The following is a 22,847-nucleotide window of genomic DNA, read 5'->3' on the forward strand; positions in this document are numbered from 1 at the left end:
AGTATTACATAACAATTCAAAATAATAAATTATTATACTAATTACATATTTGTGTCTGGTTTTATTGTAATAGGAAACACGATTTAACACTATTCTATGATTTAAATAAATGAACGGAGTAATTTCAATGTATGGTAATTGAATTTAAAACTACCTTCATATTCAGAGTGCTGAGCAATAGTATTGTCAAAATTTATTTCACTGTGACCAAGCAATACGTAACAATACGTACCGGGTATCAACTTTCAATATCTAACTTAAATCTTTTTTTTAGATAAATTAGGAAACTATGAATCTTATTAGACAAATTAATTAAGTGTTAACTGTTCGTAGTGCATAAATATAATATAATTATTTGAATAATTAAAATGGCGACAACGAACTTTTTATCCGTTAAAACTCATTTATCTGATTTTAAAAGTAATGCGGACAAAGATGCAATGAGCGAGGTAAGCAATTATTATTCATCATGCTCTAGACATCTAGATCCAACATCACGACTTACGCATTTTATCATACTTTGCCGCCATTTTTGATATAAGTTTCATTGATAATTTCTTGCATCCTCGTGTTGTCTAAACACTTCTTAGTTGTACTTTCAAGAGCTATTCTAACGCTCTACTATTATTCCAATCCTGATCAATGTAAACTCTGATAGGTTACATCCACCCACGAGGCCAAACTTGTAGGGAACTACATTTTTGTTCCTGCCTAGTACAGCTAGATAACTTACCAATCTAATAAACCTTTCAATGTATTGTGCCAAAATAGGTATCGGAAAGTGGTACGAGCAATTCCGTCGCATCAGCAGAAGATGTACAAAAATTGGCAGTGATACTCGGTATAAGCAACATTGAAGATGTCTATCAAGAAAAGTTTCGCGTGGACAGGCGTCGACTGGAAGGAATGCTGGCAGGTACTTATATTTACATTATATCCTTCAGATTTAATTAAACATTAATGATGGTTTGTTCTTAAATATTTTTTATTTATTTCAGAAAATTTGGAGGAATCACAAACGGCTCAAGCTTTTTTTCATCGGGTAAGTATAATATAATCTAATTTTGATTATTTTATTATTACATAGGTAAATCAAGACAGCTATAAATTTAAATACGATTTGAATTAATGTTTCAGATAATGAGCGAAACAAACACTTTAATAAACTGGCCGGCTCGATTAAAAATTGGAGCGAGATCAAAGAAAGGTAGGTATTCCATTCCAATCATATTCTAGTTAAAAAAGAACTGTATTTAAAACCGTTAAAATATTGATTTGTCAATTACAATTACATATTTTAAAAGGATTTCAACAAAAAACATAATTAAATTCCAAGTATCCGTTATCTTTATTTTATGAAATCTAAAAGAGAAACATTTATTTTAATATAAATCAATACAAAGTTTATTTGTAATCAATAAAATGTTCTGTTATTCAATATTTAGTGTAATGGATTTACTCGCGTAAATGCCATCGTCCTATTTCTATGCAGAAAAAAAACTATTTAATCGAGTTATAATTTTAAACGCATTTAAAATAAATAAAAACTGTTTAAAAATTATAAAATTATATTGATAAAATTAAAAATATTCATATAACCACCAGCAACGAAATTATTTACAAAATTTTTGACAAAACGTCATTTCAAATTTTCGAACGAACAACGTTTATTTGTTCATTTTTGATTTTGAATATTTTGGCGGGCTGCACCGAATAGAGCGAGCGATACCGGCACGCCACGGCTGGCGCCAACCTGGCGGGCGTCGCTATTCATTTTAAATTTTTTTCATAATGCGTGTTGTCAGTTTTACCTTAAGTATTAGTTTATGCAGTTAATAAATGAAATCAATATGATTGTTTACGAAAAATGTGATGAATTATTGTATCAAAAGATTTTTGAAATTAGATGTAAAAGGTTTAGGGATTTTTTATTTCAATTAGGTACGTTATTTTTTTTAATTTAAAATATTTTTTTAGTTCATTTTAAAATAATAAATTTGTCTTGTTTTTATGTTATTTTTGAAGTTTTAGTACATTTAATTTTAAATTGCGTGATTAGATCCTCATGTACGTATTGCCGGAAGAGCCGATGATGTGAAACGAGCCCGGGAGAAGATTATGCAAGTTTTGGACACCAGGGTAAGTACACAATTATTTGAGACATGATAGAATAATGCATAATTATTTTACTTCGAATATTATTTATCGGCTGTATCAGATTAAATATACATATAATAGTACTAGGTACGCAAATATACGGAGGGATAGCATAGCACCCCTCTCAGTTGCCGGAGAGTGGCTGTAGTATGATGGTGCAAGCTCACAGCGGACTTGTGCAGATGCATTGATATTGCACTCAGTGATTAGGTGATATGCCTTTTAATTACAGTAAGGTAACGCTAACATCCCATGAAGACTTGAGACGTACCACTTTCATTCTTATATGTTAAGGTCGGAGCGATCGCGTCGTTGTAAAAATAAATTAATAATTAAAGGATTATTTCATTTTATAGAAGAGTATGATCATGGTCATAAGTAATATGCATATTTATTATAATGTTGTTCCAGAGCAACCGGGTCACAATGAAGATTGACGTTAGCTACACGGACCACTCGCATATCATTGGCAAGGTAAACAATTCACTTAATACCCCTTTTAGAGATATGACTTTATTTGTGTTTAACACCAAGATTTTTTTTAAAAGCTCTTCATCTATTATCAAAGTTTCTCTCAAATAAATCAACGAGAGTCTATAATAATCTTTTTTAGATCAAGGCTATATTTTTGAGCAATTGTATACATACAAAGTAATAAACAGAGATAATACGTGTTAGTTTTAGTGCTCAAATAAACACGTGTGTCTTGTATGTCACATTTGAATACCTTAAATTATACCATCTCTTTGCATATTTTTAGTATTAAAAATAAAACACTAGCACTAAATAAGCACTAAAAAAAACTTTAGCTTAGCGTTCTTCTTGACTATGTCCATCTGATTCAAATTACTTCGAGATTTGGTAGGTCGTTTTGAAGATATACCTTCTCACGAACATCCATCCATCCATGCAAACATTCGCATATATAATATGAGTAAGATTAGAAAGATTTTATTTAAGGGAAATAACCAAAGGTAAAATTTTTGGAACAATCATTAGAGATTTTTCAACAAAATTGTACTCATTATTTTTATTTTAAATCAATTTTACTATACTTACCAGTTTACGAATGGTTAGTTTAGCATGTAAATGTCGGCAGTCGGCAACTTACCATATAGTAAATGGAAAAAATACTGTACCGACAGATTCATATGTCTCCCGTACCTACCGTTGTACAAAGAATCCGTCCTAATGACTTGACATCATTTAACAAATTGCTCTGTTCTGAGATTAGTTCATATGGTGAAGGTGGTGCAAGCAATGTGTGTGTGTGTGTGTGCAGGGCGGACTGACAATAAAGCGCGTGATGGAGGACACGGGCTGCCACATCCACTTCCCGGACTCGAACCGCACCAGCGCGACTGAGAAGAGCAACCAGGTGTCGATAGCGGGCGACATGGAGCGCGTGGAGCGAGCCCGCGCCCGCGTGCGCGCCCTCACACCGCTCGTCTTCAGCTTCGAGCTGCCCATCGCCGGCGCCGCGCAGCCGCTGCCCGACCTCTCCTCGCCCTACGTGCAGCAGCTGCAGGACCAGTACAACGTCCAGGTCCACTCCACACCTTCCCTCTTACTGAATACTGATACCTTTGTGCTATAAAACAGATAAGCCTGAGAATTTGGAGCCTGAGTATTAAGTTCTTTTAACTTGTCTAATTAGCAAATTTTTCATTAATTTATTTTCAAAACAAAATCAAATAGGCGCTACAATTTGTACGTATCAATACAGGTGATGGTGCGCAACCGCTCCAAGCTACACGCCAACATGATGGTGGTGAAGGGGGTGCAGTGGGAGGTGCAGGCCACCATGGAGGCCACCGGTCTCCTCATGAACTACATGTGCGGGCCCCTCGCCGTGAGTACCCGCCCCCGTCTACTTACACATTCCTCGTACAAGGCCACACTTAGACAAATGACTTAGGTTTGTGGTGTGTCAGAGCCAGACGCAGGTGCACATGAGCCTGGAGATCTCCCCGGCGCACCACGGCGCGGTGGTGGGGCGCGGCGCGGAGCAGCTGAAGCTGATCATGCGCGGCACCGGCACGCAGATCATGTTCCCCGACGCCGCGGACCCCAACATCCCCGCGCTGCGCAAGAGCTGCGTCACCATCACCGGCCACATGAAGGACGTCTACGCCGCGCGACAGCAGCTCGTGGTACACACATACATACATACATACACATACACTCGTATGTCTCTATACATCTTACTCTAAACTTGAGCTCGCACCTCTGCTACGTGAACAGGGCAGCCTGCCGCTGGTGGTGATCTTCGACATGCCGGCGGAGGGCGGGGCGCGGCTGGACGAGGAGGCGGTCGGCCAGCTGATGCAGAAGCACAACGTGTTCATCAGCGTGCGCCACAAGCCCAAGCAGGGCATCGCCTCCGTCATCATCAAGGGCATCGAGCGTTGCGCCAGTATGTACCCTTACCTCTTTGCTCCTCTGCTAGGTTACGCATACAATTTTACAATAGCATAGGTAAGTTTAATTACTTTTAGATGTAATCGTATTTAATGTACCAGACGACATCTACGAGGCGCGGCGCGAGCTGCTGGGCGGTAAGGAGCCGGTCATCACGGCGGAGATCCCCGAGTCGTACAACATCCCGGTCCCCACCGGCGCCATCCCCAACTTCGGCGTCTACAACCCCTTCTCTGTGGGCGCCTCGCCCTGCTCGCCCTACGGCCTGCAGCTGGAGCTGGGCCTGGCCAGCCCCATGGGCGCCCTGGGCGGCGCTCTGTCGCCCGTCAGCCCGCCCGCGCTGCCGCCCTGGCTGGTCTCGCCGCAGCACCACGCGCCTCTGCACCTGCAGCCCTTGCCGCAGCACAACAACACGCCCCTCGTCTACAAGAACTCGCCTAACTCCTGGAACTGTACGTCTCTCTCTACCTAATATCGCTTGTTGTATATTGTTTGAACGTTTGAACACGGTACCACTTGTCGGCAGCCATGTGCGCGGGCGCAGACATGGCCGGCATGCAGCAGCAGATGCTGCAGCCCTACCACCAGATGCCGGACGCGAGGCCCGTGAGTAAATCACATCTATTCTTAATATGTAAATATTAAATAAAAACTAAATGAGGAACACCGAAGATTATCAGCCGCTATCTATTCTAAACCCTTCGTAATACATTTGTATTAATGCGTTCTTGTTGTTAACAGATAACCCTGAACCAGTTGCTGAACTGCAGCTCGCAGGCGAGCAGCGGCTACCAGAGCAACTTCACCGGCAGCTCCGTCTCCCTCGACGTCAACAACACATCCGGTCGGCTCTCGCCCGCACCACACCAATACTGCTATCAATCAAAACTATAAATAACTTGTGTCTGTGTGTGTGTGTGTTTGTGTGCAGGCGGAGAGGCGAGCAACGTGGCGTCGCCGTCGGTGTCGCCCATCAGCGCCCACAGCCCCGCGCCCTCCGCCGCCTCCGTACCCTCCGCCTCCGCAGACAACGAGCGCAACCACAATGGTACCTCCTCACTCCTAACATCAGGATATGAGCGCGATGTATCCGTTGGTATCAGTACATAGTGTATGTGTGTGTGCAGAGCTGGCGAGCCTCATCTCCGGCATGCCGCTGTCGGCGCGTCGCGCGGTGGGCTGCGAGAAAAAGACACTGCAGACGCTGGCCAGGCTCTCCCCCCTCATGGACTACCAGGCCAAGCGCGCAGAGGCCGAGAAGGTGGGACATGATGACCTCTGCGACCTCTAGCCCTCACGTACATAACTCTCACCAACCTATGTAATACGGTGTGCGTGCAGGCGATGCGCGAGTCGGTGAGCGGCGGATACCGCGTGCCGACTGCGCACTGGGCCGGCAACTACTTCAGCAAGACATCGCCCGGCGTCCTCACCAACAACGCCAACGGCGAAAACAACACTACGGTAACATTTATTACATTTAAACTTTAAAATTGATCAGAATGGACAATTTACATGCTATTTTAAGTTTCGATATCTTTGGGCGTTCCCCGCTTTTAATAACATACATTTTATTATTGAACGCGTTTAGCCTGAGAAGGGTTGGAACAGATCGGAGCTGGTGCGGCCCAACATCGTGGAGATGGTGACACCGCCGAAGAGCGCGCAGTGTGCCGCAACCCCCGCACCCCTCGCGCCCCTCGCGCCCCAGGAGCCCTCCCCGCAGCCCGCGCCGGCCAAGCTGTGTCGCTACCAGCAGCTGTACGAGCTGCTGCGAGACATCGGACTATACAAATACGTCGGTCAGTGGCAACGTCTCCGCAATACAACTGAACGCTCCACAAGCTTCATTCAGTTCAGCCTGTCGTTACATGTATGATGATGATGATGATGATGAGTATAGTATTTTGATAAGTAACTATTTGTGTGTTATCTGCGTTTGTAGATCTGTTCAAAAAGCACGAGCTGGACATGTCGACGTTCGCGTCGCTGAACGAGGCCGACCTCGTCGAGATAGGAGTCACCGCCTTCGGCGCCCGCAGGAAGATGCTGCTGACCATCGCCGGTACCGCTCCACATTACCTACCTACCACTCGATCGGAGCTTCAAGTTTTCTGTTTGAAATATAACTTGTTATGAACTTTGTCAGAGCTGCAAAAGCAAGCGGCGGCGTTCAAGAGCGGGGCGACTCCTGGCGGCGCTGGCAGCGGCGAGCGGCAGCTGGTGCACTCGCCGCAGTACGACCTGCAGCCGCTGCAAGACAACTGGTAACACACCGTCGCTTGCCGACGATCACCTCGCATTGAACGCACGTTCGATGCGAAATATTAAATCAACCTCTAAGCAATTTCATGACCAAAAAATTATAAAATGCATCTAGTGTTGCCATATAAATGGCATAAAATTGATCATTTCTCTTTCTTTGATTTGGTGTTTTTTTTTTAAATAAAATTTGTAAACGTTCCAGAATGATGTTGACCGTTATGTATGTTATGTATGTACCTATGTAATGTATTGATAGGCAATATGAATGTAACGATTGCAAGGTCACCTCTTGATTGCTACTCTAATTGTAATACGTATTATAACGAGGCTGGAGAGTGACCTGCAGCGGGCACGTGCTCACTTCACAAATTGTATAAATTGTATGAGCAAGGAAGCGGATCATCTTGCCCTTTTTTGTTTAAAAGAAGTTGATCGAATTGTTTACGGTTTTAATTTGTGAGACAATGGCATGGAATGCTCCCCGGCCGCCATTGTCACGCCACTTTATTGTAACTTTGTTTAATTCTTAAGAGATTTTATAATATAAGTTTACGTATTTTAAATGTTTGTGATAGCTGAAAGCGTTGCGACGATTTGATCCTCAACGTAGACTCGTAGACTCGTAGAATTGTTGAAGTAAACGGGCTTAGAGCCTCCCTGTTAATTTTAAGTTTTTAATTTTATTTTCGATAAATTTTAGAGCATGTTTTATTTTTTGATTATAATATATATTTTAGTGGTATCCCAGCATATGGAGATGCCATTTTAACTGATTATTGCCTTAGCGATTTTTAATATTTGATTATTGAGCCGAATTCAAGTTTTGTCGTATTTTTACAACTTTTATCGATTTCAGACCAATGTAAACATCACTTTTGATTTCATATTTGATAGAATATGATATTCAAAGAGACGTAGGCATTGGCAGTGACCAATGATCGACATATCTAAATATTGTAGACATTCGGACGGCATATGAGAACATTTTTGACTTTGTATTAAACTAAGACTAGAATCGAATCATCACGATGAAATCAGCGGAGAGGGCGTGCTGACGTCACACGCGCGGGCGCCGGCGCCGGCACCGACACTTCGCCTCATCAATATTTTAATCAAAAACATTTTTTACATATACAATGATCATTTCTTGTGTCTGTGTGCATTACGTGTTTACTTTTTCTTTTTACTAGTATATGCATTTTGATTTTTAACCATATTAACATACTAATTTAAAATAAATGTTGTGTCGTTTACAGCTGCGTTTTTAATATGTTTCACTTTCGGCAGTAAGCGATTGGTACGTAATTGATGCGAATCTATTGAAGTATTACAGTACATCGACAGCGAGCACCATGCACCATGCATCATGCACCATGCATCATGCACCATGCATCATGCATCATGCATCATGCACCATGCAATTATGTATCAATTCATTTACAATGTCATCAATCAGTAATTTAACTTTTAAATATTATTATTTTTTAATCATGAACACGATTTATATTTTGAACGGTTTTTACATTTTGATTATGAGATGTTAAGCGTATCGCTTCTGAGTGATTATGATATATTAATTGTGTACTTGAGCAATAAGATCACAAGGATGAGTTGAACGTCATATGCATTTCATAAGTTTTTACATTTTAAGGATCAAGATAACATTTGCATGATTTTTATAACTTTCGTTTGTATGATTAAAGTGTGCAGAAAACTCAACATTTGTTTTATTTTCTACATTTTCCAACCTTCCTTTTACTAAATATGTACATTATGAAAACGACCACTAACCTTTACAAAGAAAACAGAAGAAAAGAATGAGCCTCGGCCATGGTCAGGTCAAATAAAATAACTAGATCGATTATCAAACAATTATTTTGACTATCGTTAAAATAATTCAAGAAAAAAATGTTTATTTTTTTTCTTGACTGTTAACTTTCTTTCGTTCGGAAACATTTTTTTTTAATTTATGGTAATATATACTCTATCAAAGCACTTGTCAGTGTCACATGTCTTGTAAATGTCAAAGTCAGACAATCAGTTTTAGCGAAAAATTGTAATTGGTTTTTCATTTAATATTCAAACAATATAATGGGAAACGCAAGTGCAAAGGCGGTGGAAGCGAAAGCTGTGGATATAGCGGCACCATCTAACACCGAAAAGCCCAAATTAAAACCCTGCTGTGCGTGCCCCGAAACGAAGAGAGCGCGAGATGCTTGGTAAGGTTATGTTTTATTACAGATGTATTGCGCAATATCTAACACAACATTTTAATAAAAGATAAGAAACAATCATACACGACATAACTATCTTTTGTAATCTACAGTATGTGTGTGCAAATGCACTGTTTAACCAGGTAACTAAGATGAAAATAAAAAAGCGACACTTAATTTCTCTCTTATTATGTAGTAAATCATGATCCAGATGTTTATTAGCTCTTTCTGTTAACTACTAATAACATTCCAGTTTGTTTTATTCCTGATTGCCAACTTGCAATGTGCTCTTGAGTTAATTAAACAAAAATGAGTTTGAATAAAACTATTCTGTTTATTTTCAGCATAATTGAGAATGGTGAAGAAAACTGTGGTCCATTAATAGAAGAACATAAAGCCTGTATGAGGAAAATGGGTTTCAACATTTAGATGTAGTTTGATTTAACATGTTTGGAATATTTTGTGTTACAGACTGGAATAGTACCACAAGTGATCACAATATGGTTCTTTATTGTTTTTAACAACTCTTTAGTACATTAAAATGTCATATAATATGACATATAATATGTTGCGCCATCATACATTTTTGCCATAACATCAATCTTTTTACATTAACTAATTTCTTCACTTTGAGGAAAATATAATTTTTGTTTTTCACTATGATTCAAATGGCAGCGGTAAATTTTTGTACTTGTATTAAAATTTAAATTAAATGTAGCAACTAACTAAAACCATTAATATTATTACTGTACTAACAATAACACTAGCAATTATTTCATCTTAAATTGTCAATAGTTAAAGATGTAGTTATAAAATTTATCCAAAGAGAAATTTTTGTGAACCTTATCTCACATAACATTGTAAAGAAACTTACATTTGTTTAGAATATATTTTTAAGTTATTTATTTCATTAGGTATAATTTATGTAAATATAAATAAATTGTTTTGAGCAGTTACTATTTTAATTTCTAAGTCCTTATGGCATGTTCCCAATACAAATTATAGTACAAGCTGACAGTGGTCAGCGGAGACAAGACAAAGCCACAGAGCTAAATTATTATTTTACTAGCTATCGCTTGCATCTCCGTCCGTTCCATTTAAATAAAAACATAATTAGTAGCCTATGTGTTCTTATAGACTGTTCCACATGTATGCCAAATTACAACGAGATTTGTGCTGAAGATACCATCATCCAGTCATCCATCCATCTAAACATTCGCATTTATAATAATAGTAAGATTTAAACTTTTTAACACAAGGTGACACTGCCCCCTATCGGCACTTTCTGAAAATATAAATGGAACATGAGATAAACGTCTTTTGCAGTTTGGATTACAGTGGCGCCATCTATTATGCAACTTTTTGAATACTCAGCTGTAGCATAAAGTTGAGCAAACAGAGCAAATATTAATTTGTACATCTTTCGCTAATATGTCAAGCTTGTTTAATTTGAATCATTATCATAATGATAGCCTAATTTAGTTTTATCTGAGATCAGAGGCATTGACCTTATTGTCTGAGAACGAGTATGTTATTAATAGCAGTTGTAAGTTAGAAATAAAGGAAACGTATCTATCTCCATAAAATACATAAATCTACAATAAATATAAACAATTGCAAAATGGTGTAGCTTGTCTAAATGTGTGTAACATTAACATAATATTCAGAATACTAAAAAAAAATATTTTTTAACTTACTGAATTTTGTCGCAGAAATGCAATTTGGTGGTATGCTGTTGACAAATGCGAGAAACATTTAACATTGGAAATTGGACATTGATCAAAATAATCTAGGACATCAATATCTGTAAAATAACTGATATTTAGCAATAAACTATAAATAAATATGTAATCGTTGGTGGAAATGCGAAATAGTCATCAACTTATAGCCCACTATTCATAGGGTCTAGGCTGGTCATAGGTCATAGTCAACCACGCTGATAGTCATCGCAGTGCGGGTTGACTTTACAAATATCGTTGAATTATTTCGCCGGTATTTGCAAGTTGCATCACGATGTTTTCCTTTGCCATAAGTACGAAAATCGGAAAACATATTGGTATATCGCGGGGATCAAATTCGAATCTATATATTACAGTCCGGTCCGGATAGGTGCTTAACAACTATGACATCGTTCACGGAAAGGTTAATAATTCATATTAATTTAAAGGCTGGAGAAATAATATCACAGTTTAAGTTTACATTAAAATCGTTCACAACATAATTAAGTTTTGTCTGTTTATCTTAACGTATAAAAATAGTTTTGAAGTGATAACATAGTATAAGGAACTGGGCTCTCCGGTTGCCCCCCACGACAACAATCTGTGGATTTTACGCGTCGATTAGAGTTCAAACAATATACGTGACCATCAGCCGTCAGTACATGTCGCAGTTAAATTAACACGTATTTAGTCAAAATATAATACTGACTAGATCTGTCTAAAGATTAAATAGTCATTTATTTCTTCAATTAGTTATAGTTTACGACTTTGCATTGATTTCAAAGTATTAAAAAGTAAAATTACATTAATTGAATAAAAATAATGCTCTCACGTGCAGACTTCTACATAAATCTGGTTAAGTAATAATTTGGGAGCCGACAGAGTCCCTTGTCCATCCATCAATATGCCTCTAAGAGCTTTATCCAGGAAGAACAGATGGAATTACAGATACACATTAAGAAATGTTTGAGTTTCTGACTCATTATTAGACATTTAATACATTGACCAGTTTGTCCAATTCCCGCAACATGAATTCGCGAGATGCGTAAATCATTGTTATAGTTTTCTGATTAACGTAAACAATACTATAATTAAGTGAGCATTACTTTATCAGCTCAAACGCAGTCTGCCGGCGCACCACACCGCGTCTTTGTCATCTGGTTGCGTGTTCGTCCACGTGGTTGCTGTACCTTGGTGCATAATGCGGCTGGTGCGAGGAGTCCGGGGCGGGGGCGAGGAGTCCGCACCCAGCTCTTGGCAATCAAATTCTAGCTATGGGTAAGTTAACCCTTAGTTCTGCTACACTCATTACTCACCATCATTATGTTGACCTTCGGGAGATATTATACTTGCAGTGCTTTGCTTTAAGAGTGCGGTGTAAGAGTCTGAGGCCACCCAATTTGTAAAAGTTAATAACTTGAGCAGCCGTGCATAAATTATCTTAACTTACGAGCCCTTGAGGTCTTTTAGACATGTTACTGTTATGTAAAAGTAGGTGATTTATGTATTCTTTTGTGGCAGTTAGAACTTTGTTAAATATGCAAAGTTCATTGCGCGGCCGCCCTCTGCCGCCGGACGACGCCGGTGCAAAAAGTCAAGGATTGTACCTACATATACGACAGAGATAAAGTAAATCGCATATAAACTTGATGTATTACACTGTGAAACTCGTACCTTATCTGTTCACTGACGATACATCCCAGTTTTATTTTAAGTTAATTATATTTGTTATTGTAATCAAAGCGTATTTAAATGAGTACTTATAAATTCTGACAAACAAATAATTAAGTGCAAGATAAAAAAAGATCATATTTTGGCCCATATCTATATATAGTTAATAGTTATACTTATTTTTTGAAATAACTAGATGAGGCGGGGGAAATATCAAAAGATCTCAATATCCCTGGACATCTGCCTGTGTTGTTTATGGGCAACGGTCGCACCACTATTCACTTATAATATATAGGAAATAGAAGTTTACTGAGAGTAAAAGATGTGCGGGAGAGATCATCTATTAATCTAGCTTTCAAAAATCCCGTTCCAGACGTCGAGTGCAGGGTTAGATGCCCTACATAACATGTATGACGTCATCGGGAATGAGGGTATCTGTTACATTGTGTATGCAATTAATTAGACGTTAAATGTTATAAAGATGACGAAATGTAGATAAATGTTTCGTCAGCCGCCAGAAGTCAACGGAAATATCAACAAATCAACAGAACGGTCAATAAATAGATTTGCGTCAGAGTATCAATACAAAGCTAAACATTAGGTGCCCGCATCTGCATCTGCATCTGCATCTGCACCGGCGCCGGCGCCGGGCACAAAGCTTACGTGCAAATTGTGTGTTGTGCTTCTGCGGTAGATATTCTGACAATAGGCAATTCTATCTACCGACGTTGCAAAACTAAAGCGATACTATTACTATAAAACATTTGTGCAGATTACCTAAAAGTAAGTTATTGTAGTTTTTATTATTTTACGACCCTAACTTTAGTTTGACCGTTTTTCCGAGATGCCGTAAACTAGTAATAAGTTGTAGTTATTATGAAGAATGTGGGTGAGTGAGTGAGTGAGTGGGAAATTGTAACAACTTGATTATGATAATCATACAAGCTTTGCTTTGACAAGTTGCAATTGTTAAATAGGTCATGTAGAAATCTGTGACGCGTCATTCAGATTAGCTGACACTTGACCCTCCCGGTCTACAAAAGTTTTATTTTTATTTTATCGTGTTAATTATTCAGTTTATTTTTGCAGAATATTCGGCAGCGCGTGCTCCGACATGTCGGACTGCGAGTGCGGCGCGGAGGACCACCACTATGAGACTTACAAGTGAGTTTGCCAAAACCGAGTCTGGATGTCATCCATCCAGTATTTGTTATGTATAATAATAATTACGAATGTGTACTGCCACCAGAAGTCCCTTCTGTTCGCACTCGGCTAGCTTCAGCAGCGCGGTGAACTGCGGTGAGCGCACGCCGCTGCTGGCAGCGGCCCGCAGCGACCCCGAACAAACAACATATAACACCATTTCCAGCTCAGACTCACTGGTTTGTTCTTTGTTTTATATTAATCAATCTGTATATAACGTGCGTTAAATAACTACAAAGCAATTGAGTAGTTTAATTTAATTTAACTCTGTCAGGGTCCCGGTGAGATCTCCGGTCGCGACATCATAGAAACGTACAAACGCCTGGAGAAGGAAAACAAGTCGGAGCCGGAGCGGAGGCAGAGCTCGCTGGTCACCATGTGAGCATCAAGTTTAGATACTTAATAAATTGTATTAGTTATTTACGTAACACTCCAAATAAATTAAAGTTTGCGACCGACAGCATTGGATGTTATTTTTATTCAGGTAGTTGTTTCTATGTGAATGATAAATGTTCTAAAGAAAATGTTGAGTCAGCGGCTTCTATCAGATATGGAAACTATTGTAATGTATGTAAAACGTTTTTTGCGTTAATTCACAAATTGTGCAGACAGTAAACTCAAGTAGTAAGAAAGATGTGTTGTGGCAGCTTCTCTGTGTGGAATACAATGATGGGCTCGTCGTTGCTGGCCATGGCGTGGGGCGTGGCGCGCGCGGGTCTGCCGGCCGCGCTGCTGCTGCTCACGCTGATGGCGGCACTGTGCCTCTACACCGCGTACCTCTTGCTCACCGTCAACCGGCACCACGGCGGCGCGCGTTGCGAGGTGCCTGCGCTCTGCGGCCGGCTACTAGGCTCGGGCGCCGCCGCCGGGGCACACCTCTTCAGCCTCCTCGTACTGCTCGGCGCCACCGTCGTCTACTGGCTCCTCATGGCCAACTTCCTCTATCACACCGTCAACTACTTTATGGGTAAGTGGACCGCCCTTTTTTACTAAAGAGCTGCTCCTCTGTCACCGTTATGCTCTGGATCAATACTTTCTCAGATTTAAGGCCAACGAATGGTAGCAAGGACATAACGGGGCTGCTGTGCCCAAAGCAAGAGGCTCCGTCGGTGGCCGCGGCGCCATTCTCGCAATACTGGGGGCTGCACACTACCGTGCCGCTGTACGTCGCGCTCGGCATGTTCCCGCTTCTCAATTTCCCCAATGTCACATTCTTCACCAAGTTCAATTCATTAGGTTTGTATGGTCCAAGGTCTAACTTATTATATGGTTTGAAAAGAAACTTATCATGATGTATTTGTATCATCAATTATTGTCGGCGTTAATTTAAATTAGACCATCTAATAATATGCAGAGCTGTGGATAAATATGTGATTAGTGAGGGCGTGTTGCTACAGGCACGCTGTCGGTCGCCTACCTGGTGGTGTTCGTGGTGTACAAGGGCGCGTCGTGGGGCGTGCACCCGGCGGTGGGGGGTGCGGCTGGGGTGGCGGAGGCGGCGCAGACGACGCGCGGGGCGGGGCTGGACGCGGCGGCGCTGAGCGGCATGCTGGCGCTCTCGTTCTACATCCACAACATTATCATCACCATCATGACAAATAACCGCAAGCAGGAGAACAATGTGAGCCTCGACACTATCTTAGCAAGTAATAGTCGATGTTCAAGAAGTTAAATATCAGTTGTTGTGTATGTGTTGGTCAGGGCAGGGACCTGTCGATCGCGTTCCTGCTGGTGACGGTGACGTACACAGTGGTCGGCGCCGGCTTCTACATCTGCTTCCCGTTGGACAAGGCCTGCATCGAAGATGTGAGATCCACTTACACAAATTCATCATTTACTTTCGTATTTACAAAGTGTTGAATACAGTTTTAATTCCAGAATATCCTGAACAACTTCGAGATGCACGACGTGATGACGGCGGTGGCGCGCGCGCTGCTGCTCTTCCAGGTGAGGTTCTACACATGTAGCATGACAACTTGCTCTAATGGCGACATTGGTTTAATCGATGCGAGTTCTCTTGGAAAGGCATTAGCAGTGAGTGTGGTGTTTCGGCAGGTGGTGACGGTGTACCCGCTGGTGGCGTTCATGCTGCGCTGTGAGGCGGTGCTGCTGCTGGGGCGCGCGGGACTAAGGGCTGCTAGGCTGGGGGCTGCGGGCGGACAGTCGCGCTGCCTGACGCTAGTCGTCAACGCTGCTATCGTGGCGGTCTGCGTGCTGCTCGCCTGCCTCTGCCCCAATATCAGCACCGTCATCAGGTTAGCGGACATGTTATTAAGTTTACTACTAACAGTTTGCCCTCTACTCTGCTACACAATTTCTTAAACTTTCAACATCTTTTTCCGCTATCATACAACTAAGAAAATGAACGTCGCTGTGTCAGGTACACGGGCGCGGTGAGCGGGCTGGTGCACGTGTTCGCGCTGCCCAGCTTGCTGCAGCTGCGCTCGCTGCGTCTGCGCGGCCGGCTCAGCTGTGGCAAGGTCGTACTTTACTCGGCTATTCTACTCTTCGGCGTCGCCAACCTCGCCTTGCAGTTTTTTGTCACCTAACAAGTACCAATACCAAGAAATTACGATAAACCGTTGTATAACACTATTGCTACAGTCTGATGTCTTGTGTTAAAGTTAAAATATCGTTAAGTTTCGGTAAGTATATCGTATCGGTAAGTTTTAATCGCGATCTCATTTGTGTTATTTTATTATAGTCAGTGGATTGTGAATGATTCCGTAAGATTATTTATGTGCAAATAAAATATTTACGTATCATTTAATGTTTCTATCTAGTCATTGTTATTACAAATAGGAGATAAATAAAACGTGTTATTTGTATTTTAGCATTTATTCATATAAATAACAAAGAAAAACCAATTGAAAAACATTAAAAAAGTATCACCTTCTGCCGCATTCAGTTATTTAACCGTTAATTAAACATTAACTTAGTGATTAATTATTTTCATACCAAATATAGTATGTTAAGGTACTCCCTAAATAACATTATAAAGATTCTGAGTGCGGCAGATAATCTCGCTTATAACTGATTATGTAAAACGATGTAGTTTTATTTTATAAAAATATAAAATAAGAAACAATAAACATTTTCATTTAACAATAAACATTTCTTACTCACTAAATACATTTCTGATAAATAACAATAAATAGTTATAATATTTTGAACTGTTTGAGAGTTTATGTACCTGATAGTAGGATGTAAGTTGATGGCGACATTCATAGGAATAAAGTTTAAACGTGAATAAAGAACTTTCAGAAATATTTGATATTTGAGCAAATATTTATATAAATAAAATCATCACAAAAATGATACATTTACACTTTGATAACAATAACTCTGAACAATATAAAATAATTTAATATAATAGTTGTAAAAATTAAATATAACAGCTTTTGTACGGCTCATTATTTCTAAATCTCATGTAAAATAAACAAAAATAATGTTTGTTTGTTTTGTTTACAACATTAATATAATACGTATGTTCTATTTGTCTTTTCCCTTTCTTTGGTATTTTCATTAAATTGTTTATACGCTAAATAATATTTTGATGAATTTTAAATTAATTAGAATTCGGATGTACATTTTCAGATTTGATAAATCATTTGCTCAGCGAACATGGAGAATGTTTTGGATTATTAAATGAAGAGAAAAAACGTTTTGATTCTTTAGCAAAGTTTGACATTTAAAACGTGAAGCTTATCCCGTGAAGTAAATCAGTTTGACTTAGGTCCAGGCCAACTGCCAGCGCTAGTGAGGTGGTGAGGTGGTGAGGTGGTGAGATGGTGATGGTGGGGGAGGTCTAGGTGATGACAGTGGGGCGGTCCCTGCCGGTGTAGTGATGCAGCTGTGTGAGATGCAGGGCGAGGTCCAGCAGCGGCTGCAGGGCATGGCGTGCGTCACGACGCAGCGCCTCCGCCTCCGCCCCCGCCTCCGCCGGCTCGTAGGCCTCCGCGTAGAGACGCACCGTGGCGCCCGCGCTGCCGGTGCCGCTGAGACGCAGCACGAGCCGCGACCCGTCGGCGAACACCACGCGCAGACCCTGGCCCGTCGCCACGCTGCCGTCTATCGGGTCCGTGTACGAGAAGTTGTCCGCCGCCTGCACCGAGTACCTCCTGTCGCCGGAGGAGAGGCTGGACCCCACGAAGCCGGGCGCGGTGATCTTCTCCTCGAGGTCCCGCATCATGCGCGCGCAGGGCTCCGCGGCGCACTCCTCGTAGTCGTAGCGGGCGAAGTAGTTGCGACCGAACTCCCGCCAGTGCCGCAGCAGCGTCTCCTCCACGGAGGCGCCGCTGTCCGCCAGCACTGACAGCCAGGCCAGCGCCGCCCACACGCCGTCCTTCTCCCGGATGTGGTCCGACCCGGTGCCGAAGCTCTCCTCGCCGCACAGCGACAGCCGCCCCGCGTCCATCAGGTTGCCGAAGTACTTCCACCCTGGGGGAGAGGAATGCGTCACTGATAGCATCATAGGTTGACAGTGGTCAAACAAATATATTGCGACGTTGGACGTACCGGTGGGCACCTCGAACATCTCCTTGCCGAGCTTGCGGGCGACCCTGTCGACTGCGGCGGCGGTGGGCATGCTGCGCGCGAAGCCCCGCACGCCGACGCGGGCGAAGTACGGGATGCGGTGCAGCTGGGCCGCCAGCACCGCCAGCGAGTCCGACGGCGTCACGAAGAACGCGTCGCGACCGATTATCATGTTGCGGTCACCTGCCGCACCGCAACGACCACATCGCACCACTGAGTACACAAGCAAACAGATGTATCCGACATAACTAGGTATATTTCTCACCGTCTCCGTCGAAGGCGGCTCCGAAGTCGTAGTCCCCGTTCTTGACCTCGTTGACGAGGTCGGCGGCGTAGGTGAGGTTGGGATCAGGATGAGCGCCGCCGAAGTCCTGCAGCGGGGTGACGCGGCGCACTGCATCCTCCCCCGCGCCCAGCTCGCTCACGAAGATGCGCCTCACGTACGGACCCGTCACTTCACATAATGTTCACTCACAAGCTGCTTTGTGTTCACACTTTTGCATTTCAAGTTATTTTACATTGAAGCGTATTTACCTCCGCTCATGGAGTCGATGAGCACTTTGAATGGCTTGCGGTGCTCGGAGCCCTGCAGCAGGCTGCGGATCTTCGGAAAGTCGAAGATCTCCTTCATGTAGTCCACATAGTCGCGCACTGAGTCTATCACCTCCACCACAAATTCACGATTTGCCACCTAACAAAAAAAACACATTGCAAAACTGTGTAAAATTATGACTTAGTGCAGGATGAGTGTAAAATTGACAATATTTTAAACAATAACCCAAAGAAACATAATAAGAGTGCAGTAAAACTCTACCTTGAAAGTCTGCACACCAATGTCATCAACAGGGCAGACGAGGTCGGGCACAATCTTGTATTGCTGTATGGTTGTGGTGAGCTGGTAGATGTGGTTGGTGGTGGCATCGGGCGCGGGACCGCCGTTGCTGCAGTTGAACTTGATGCCAAAGTCATTGTCTATGCCACCCGGGTTGTGTGATGCTGTTAGTACTATACCACCTGTACATGTGACATAAATTCTATGACATGACATTCAATTATGTACCGTAGGTTTCCATTGCACTAAACTCCTTTGACACACATAATTATAATTTTTTTTGTATTTACAAATTATCAACATAAATAAAAATCTTATCACTGCCCGCACAAAAATTTGATAACCACAATTTTTTAAATGCGGTTACTTTTTAAATAATAACTATCAATTACTAAAATGTAAAGTCATTATAATTATGATTTAAATCAGTTTTAATAATAAAAGAAACCAATAAAATGATGCAACATGTAGCATGATATACATTTATCAATCAATATTGTATTCAGGTACTGCGTCAGGACTGAGTGATGTAATAATATTTACATTCTCAATAAGTTTACAACAACCTTACAATCTTATCTTACTAATATCTTATCTCTTACTATAATTATAAATGTGAATGTTAAGATAGATGGCTGGATGTTTCTATAAAGGTATCTGATTGTTTAGAAGTATGCAGAACACTGATATATTTGGCACAGATGTAGAATGTAGCTTGGAAGAACACATAGGCTACTAAGTTTTTTTAATACCACACAGATGGAGTCACAGCTGATAGCAAGTGATTAATAAAAACAATATCAGAGTTGTAGAATAATCATGTTTTTTCATTAAACTTAACGATTATTCAAGTATTGAGATGTTTTTTTAAACATACTTAGCTATTCATTTTGATGTTGTTAGAACTTGTTTAGACTACTTGCTAAGTCATCCTAAGCAAGCTAAGTTTTAGCTGAGTAGTATGACAAAACAACTTTACAAATCTCAGATATGATAATTCTGTAATTGATATCACATTTACTTACCTAATGTTTTATATTTCCTTATTATGCAAGAAACAGCAGGAGTTGAGAGGAGGCCATTTTGACCAATGAGCAGTTTAGCCACCTGTAAACGAACATAGTGATTTAATTTAATATTAAAAATCAGGCTGAATATGTAATATAAGAAGCTTAACTATAGCCTTAAATGAAACCTTGACCTTTTTAAACATCTCATTTACTGATGTACATGAAGGGAGTAAAAAGGACAAGGAGATGTTTAACTACATCTATAGTGACTTCCAATATGGATACAATTTATTTAAATAATTTATACTCACCCCATTACCGGCGCAGATCTTGATAATTTTGTCTACGACCTCCTTGACCAGATATCTGCCGTCGCCTCCGACAACCAACGTACACCCTTCTAGCGACCCTTTATTTGCGTCTAAAATACTTTGGATAAAGTTTTCTGTGTAATTATCTTGGAGGAAAACCTTGACTTTTTTTCTGAGACCGCTGGTTCCCGGCTTTTGTCCCTCATAAGGGTTTGTATTGACCGTAACTATATTTAACATTTTTTTTAATTCTATTTGTAGAAACTTCTCGAAAATTGAAACAGTTATGAGTTTGTTATTCGTAAAACAGCTATTATATTTACGATATCGGAGTTCGCAAGGTCAATACTTTGATCGAACTGTAACCGCAAACTATAAAAACATAAAAATAAGTTGGACTAACTGTTGGACATCTAGCTGTCAAATCAAAGTCAAACAAGGTCGAGAAAACAAAACGTTCCGTTTTAAGTAATATTTGCTTTTTTCGCTTTCGGTGTTTATTTAATTATTATTAGAATCATAAATAAAATTGAAAATACTCTTGTCTTTCGTGTAACTATTTATCTGTATGTGGTTTTCGGTATATAGCATTTTACTTGGATCATCTGGAATTCTTGGAAAAATCTGGATACAAGCAAAAATATAGATGGCGCAAAACTCTGATATTTTTAATTATTTTGGATTGCCATTTTTTTATTTTCGCTTATGTTTTCAAGAGTAATTTTTAGCGCGTGCTTCTATTGATTAAAAAAAATCTACACTGATTTTGCATAGAAAGTAGTAATTACTAAAACATAAGTAATTGTTTGTATAACGTAATAAGAAAAATGATGACAATAGGCAAAAACTTACAATTAAACATAACGAAAATGTAGTTTAAAAAATAGTTTCAGTTTTTAAATATAACTTACGTATCACTCTTGTTTAACGTCTCTCTTAAAACCTGAACTTATTAAAAAAGTAACTTTTTCTATAACGTGACAAGAGACAAAACCCATGATTAATAAGATATCATTATTCTTTTCGATGCACAAAAATAGTTGAATCTGTGGTTAAAGTGGCAGAGCAAGAGCGATCGCTTGTAATTAGAAATTGCAGTGGTCACGCTTACAAACCGCATACTTTCTCCACAAGTAAATTGCGCTAGAATTAAATTATTTAAACTTTCCTGAGATATTATTATAAACTTATATATATAAACGCCTATATACTCACGGACAAATACGTACGAGAGTGTTTAACTGTTTATGTATTGCTATTATTGATTGCTTCTAACTGCATCAGTATGTTCTCACATTTTTAGTTTAACTTCATTTATTTATTGGGTTCAGAAGTGGTTAAGATAGATAAGGCAAAATAATAATTCATAATTTCACTAAGGGACTGGACCCTGGAGGTGCACCTCACACAATAATTATTTTAATAATCTTTATAACATATCTGACACATTTTTTATAATAATCTGTCCGTTAAGGTTGCACCATCACATCACAATCACCAAAACACATTGGATACCTAAAAAGGGCAAATAAACAAGCAAGGTATTTGCCAATATGCATCGTCATGGTTCATAAAGTCGTTAACCGATTTGTTTACGTAAACGGTACACAGGTCAAGTTATGTTAGATTTAAGATTAAATAATCAAATTATTTAATGCATTTTTAGTGTATTTTATTACGTTATTAATTATAGTAATATTTTTATACCATAAAGTGGGATACGAGCAAGTGCCTACCTGGATTCGCCGAAATAAAATACTGACCGCCATAGACATCCGCGCTTGCAGATGCTTTGCCTTACATTTACATTTATACTCTGTGGTATCATTCAAATTAATCATAATATTGCGTCTGTGAGTTCGATTTTTTTTTTGAGTCGTAAATACATAGCCGAAATAGCTCAGTTGGGAGAGCGTTAGACTGAAGATCTAAAGGTCCCTGGTTCGATCCCGGGTTTCGGCAAACATTCATTTTGCATAATTCATCACTATACAGAGATAAGTTCTTCTTTCTATTTTAAAGTTCATTCAATATATGAGTAAGTACATTTTTAAAATTTAAAATCGATTTAAAAAAAGATTTCCCGTACCGGGAATCGAACCCGAGCCTCCTGGGTGAAAGCCAGGTATCCTAGCCACTAGACCATACGGGATACATTTAGCTTTTTGGAATTATAGATAATTTTATAAAGCTCGTTAAGAATGAGGCGAAAGGCAGCCTGTATATTATGTTATTCAAAATTGATAACTTATAGTGTAACAAATATATTCGCCCCAGAGAGTTGAGATAAACAATTACAATTGAAGTGTCTGTATATAATATCGGAAAAAGGGTGAACGTTATGCAAATTTGCTTGACTTATAACGAAAAACGTTTTTTTACTGGAAGGTAAGCTGATACACGCGGGATTATTATAGTTATAGACTATATAGCGTAGCCAGAAAAACTTTACCATATTACGGAAAAAATTGGACTAAAAAGAAAATGACGTAATAAAGAATCCGTTTGAA

At 40.1% G+C, this 22,847-nt stretch overlaps 3 protein-coding genes and 2 non-coding genes across 6 annotated transcripts; 3 read left to right on the plus strand and 2 right to left on the minus strand.

The window, feature by feature from the left end:
- Window positions 1–194: 194 nt before the first annotated feature.
- Window positions 195–8,196, plus strand: BicC (protein bicaudal C). Its single transcript, XM_013311865.1, has 19 exons — window positions 195–449; window positions 772–916; window positions 999–1,042; window positions 1,138–1,207; window positions 2,060–2,139; window positions 2,569–2,631; window positions 3,440–3,703; window positions 3,884–4,009; window positions 4,092–4,310; window positions 4,402–4,573; window positions 4,680–5,030; window positions 5,105–5,184; window positions 5,320–5,422; window positions 5,510–5,626; window positions 5,706–5,839; window positions 5,920–6,042; window positions 6,170–6,380; window positions 6,524–6,643; window positions 6,728–8,196. The coding sequence occupies exons 1-19, from the start codon at window positions 369–371 to the stop codon at window positions 6,847–6,849; spliced, it is 2,625 nt and encodes an 874-aa protein (XP_013167319.1). The 5' UTR covers window positions 195–368; the 3' UTR covers window positions 6,850–8,196.
- Window positions 8,197–11,573: 3,377 nt separating this feature from the next.
- LOC106117191 (sodium-coupled neutral amino acid transporter 9 homolog) lies at window positions 11,574–16,755 on the plus strand. Of its 2 annotated transcripts, none has more exons than XM_013311355.1 (11): window positions 11,574–12,052; window positions 13,535–13,609; window positions 13,695–13,827; window positions 13,923–14,026; window positions 14,296–14,615; window positions 14,690–14,884; window positions 15,046–15,269; window positions 15,350–15,454; window positions 15,527–15,595; window positions 15,704–15,903; window positions 16,029–16,755. In XM_013311355.1, the coding sequence occupies exons 1-11, from the start codon at window positions 11,976–11,978 to the stop codon at window positions 16,195–16,197; spliced, it is 1,671 nt and encodes a 556-aa protein (XP_013166809.1). In that variant the 5' UTR covers window positions 11,574–11,975; the 3' UTR covers window positions 16,198–16,755. The 2 variants fall into 2 exon arrangements, with proteins under 2 accessions (XP_013166809.1, XP_013166810.1); XM_013311356.1 differs by lacking the exon at window positions 11,574–12,052 and adding an exon at window positions 12,689–13,228.
- Window positions 16,756–16,971: 216 nt separating this feature from the next.
- On the minus strand, window positions 16,972–20,758 carry Pgm1 (phosphoglucose mutase 1). The gene is made up of 7 exons (XM_013311353.1): window positions 20,338–20,758; window positions 20,042–20,123; window positions 18,999–19,198; window positions 18,719–18,875; window positions 18,450–18,638; window positions 18,167–18,367; window positions 16,972–18,088 (listed from the first exon to the last, which is right to left on the minus strand). Exons 1-7 carry the CDS (start codon window positions 20,575–20,577, stop codon window positions 17,457–17,459), a joined length of 1,701 nt encoding a protein of 566 aa, XP_013166807.1. The 5' UTR covers window positions 20,578–20,758; the 3' UTR covers window positions 16,972–17,456.
- A 1,468-nt stretch (window positions 20,759–22,226) lies between these two features.
- TRNAF-GAA (transfer RNA phenylalanine (anticodon GAA)) lies at window positions 22,227–22,299 on the plus strand. Its single transcript has one exon. It is a non-coding gene; the product is annotated as a tRNA-Phe (tRNA).
- A 118-nt stretch (window positions 22,300–22,417) lies between these two features.
- TRNAE-UUC (transfer RNA glutamic acid (anticodon UUC)) lies at window positions 22,418–22,489 on the minus strand. The gene has a single exon. It is a non-coding gene; the product is annotated as a tRNA-Glu (tRNA).
- Between the last annotated feature and the right edge of the window lie 358 nt (window positions 22,490–22,847).

Source organism: Papilio xuthus, unplaced genomic scaffold, assembly GCF_000836235.2.
Source record: "Papilio xuthus unplaced genomic scaffold, Pxut_1.1 DF827680.1, whole genome shotgun sequence".
NCBI lineage: Eukaryota > Metazoa > Arthropoda > Insecta > Lepidoptera > Papilionidae > Papilio > Papilio xuthus.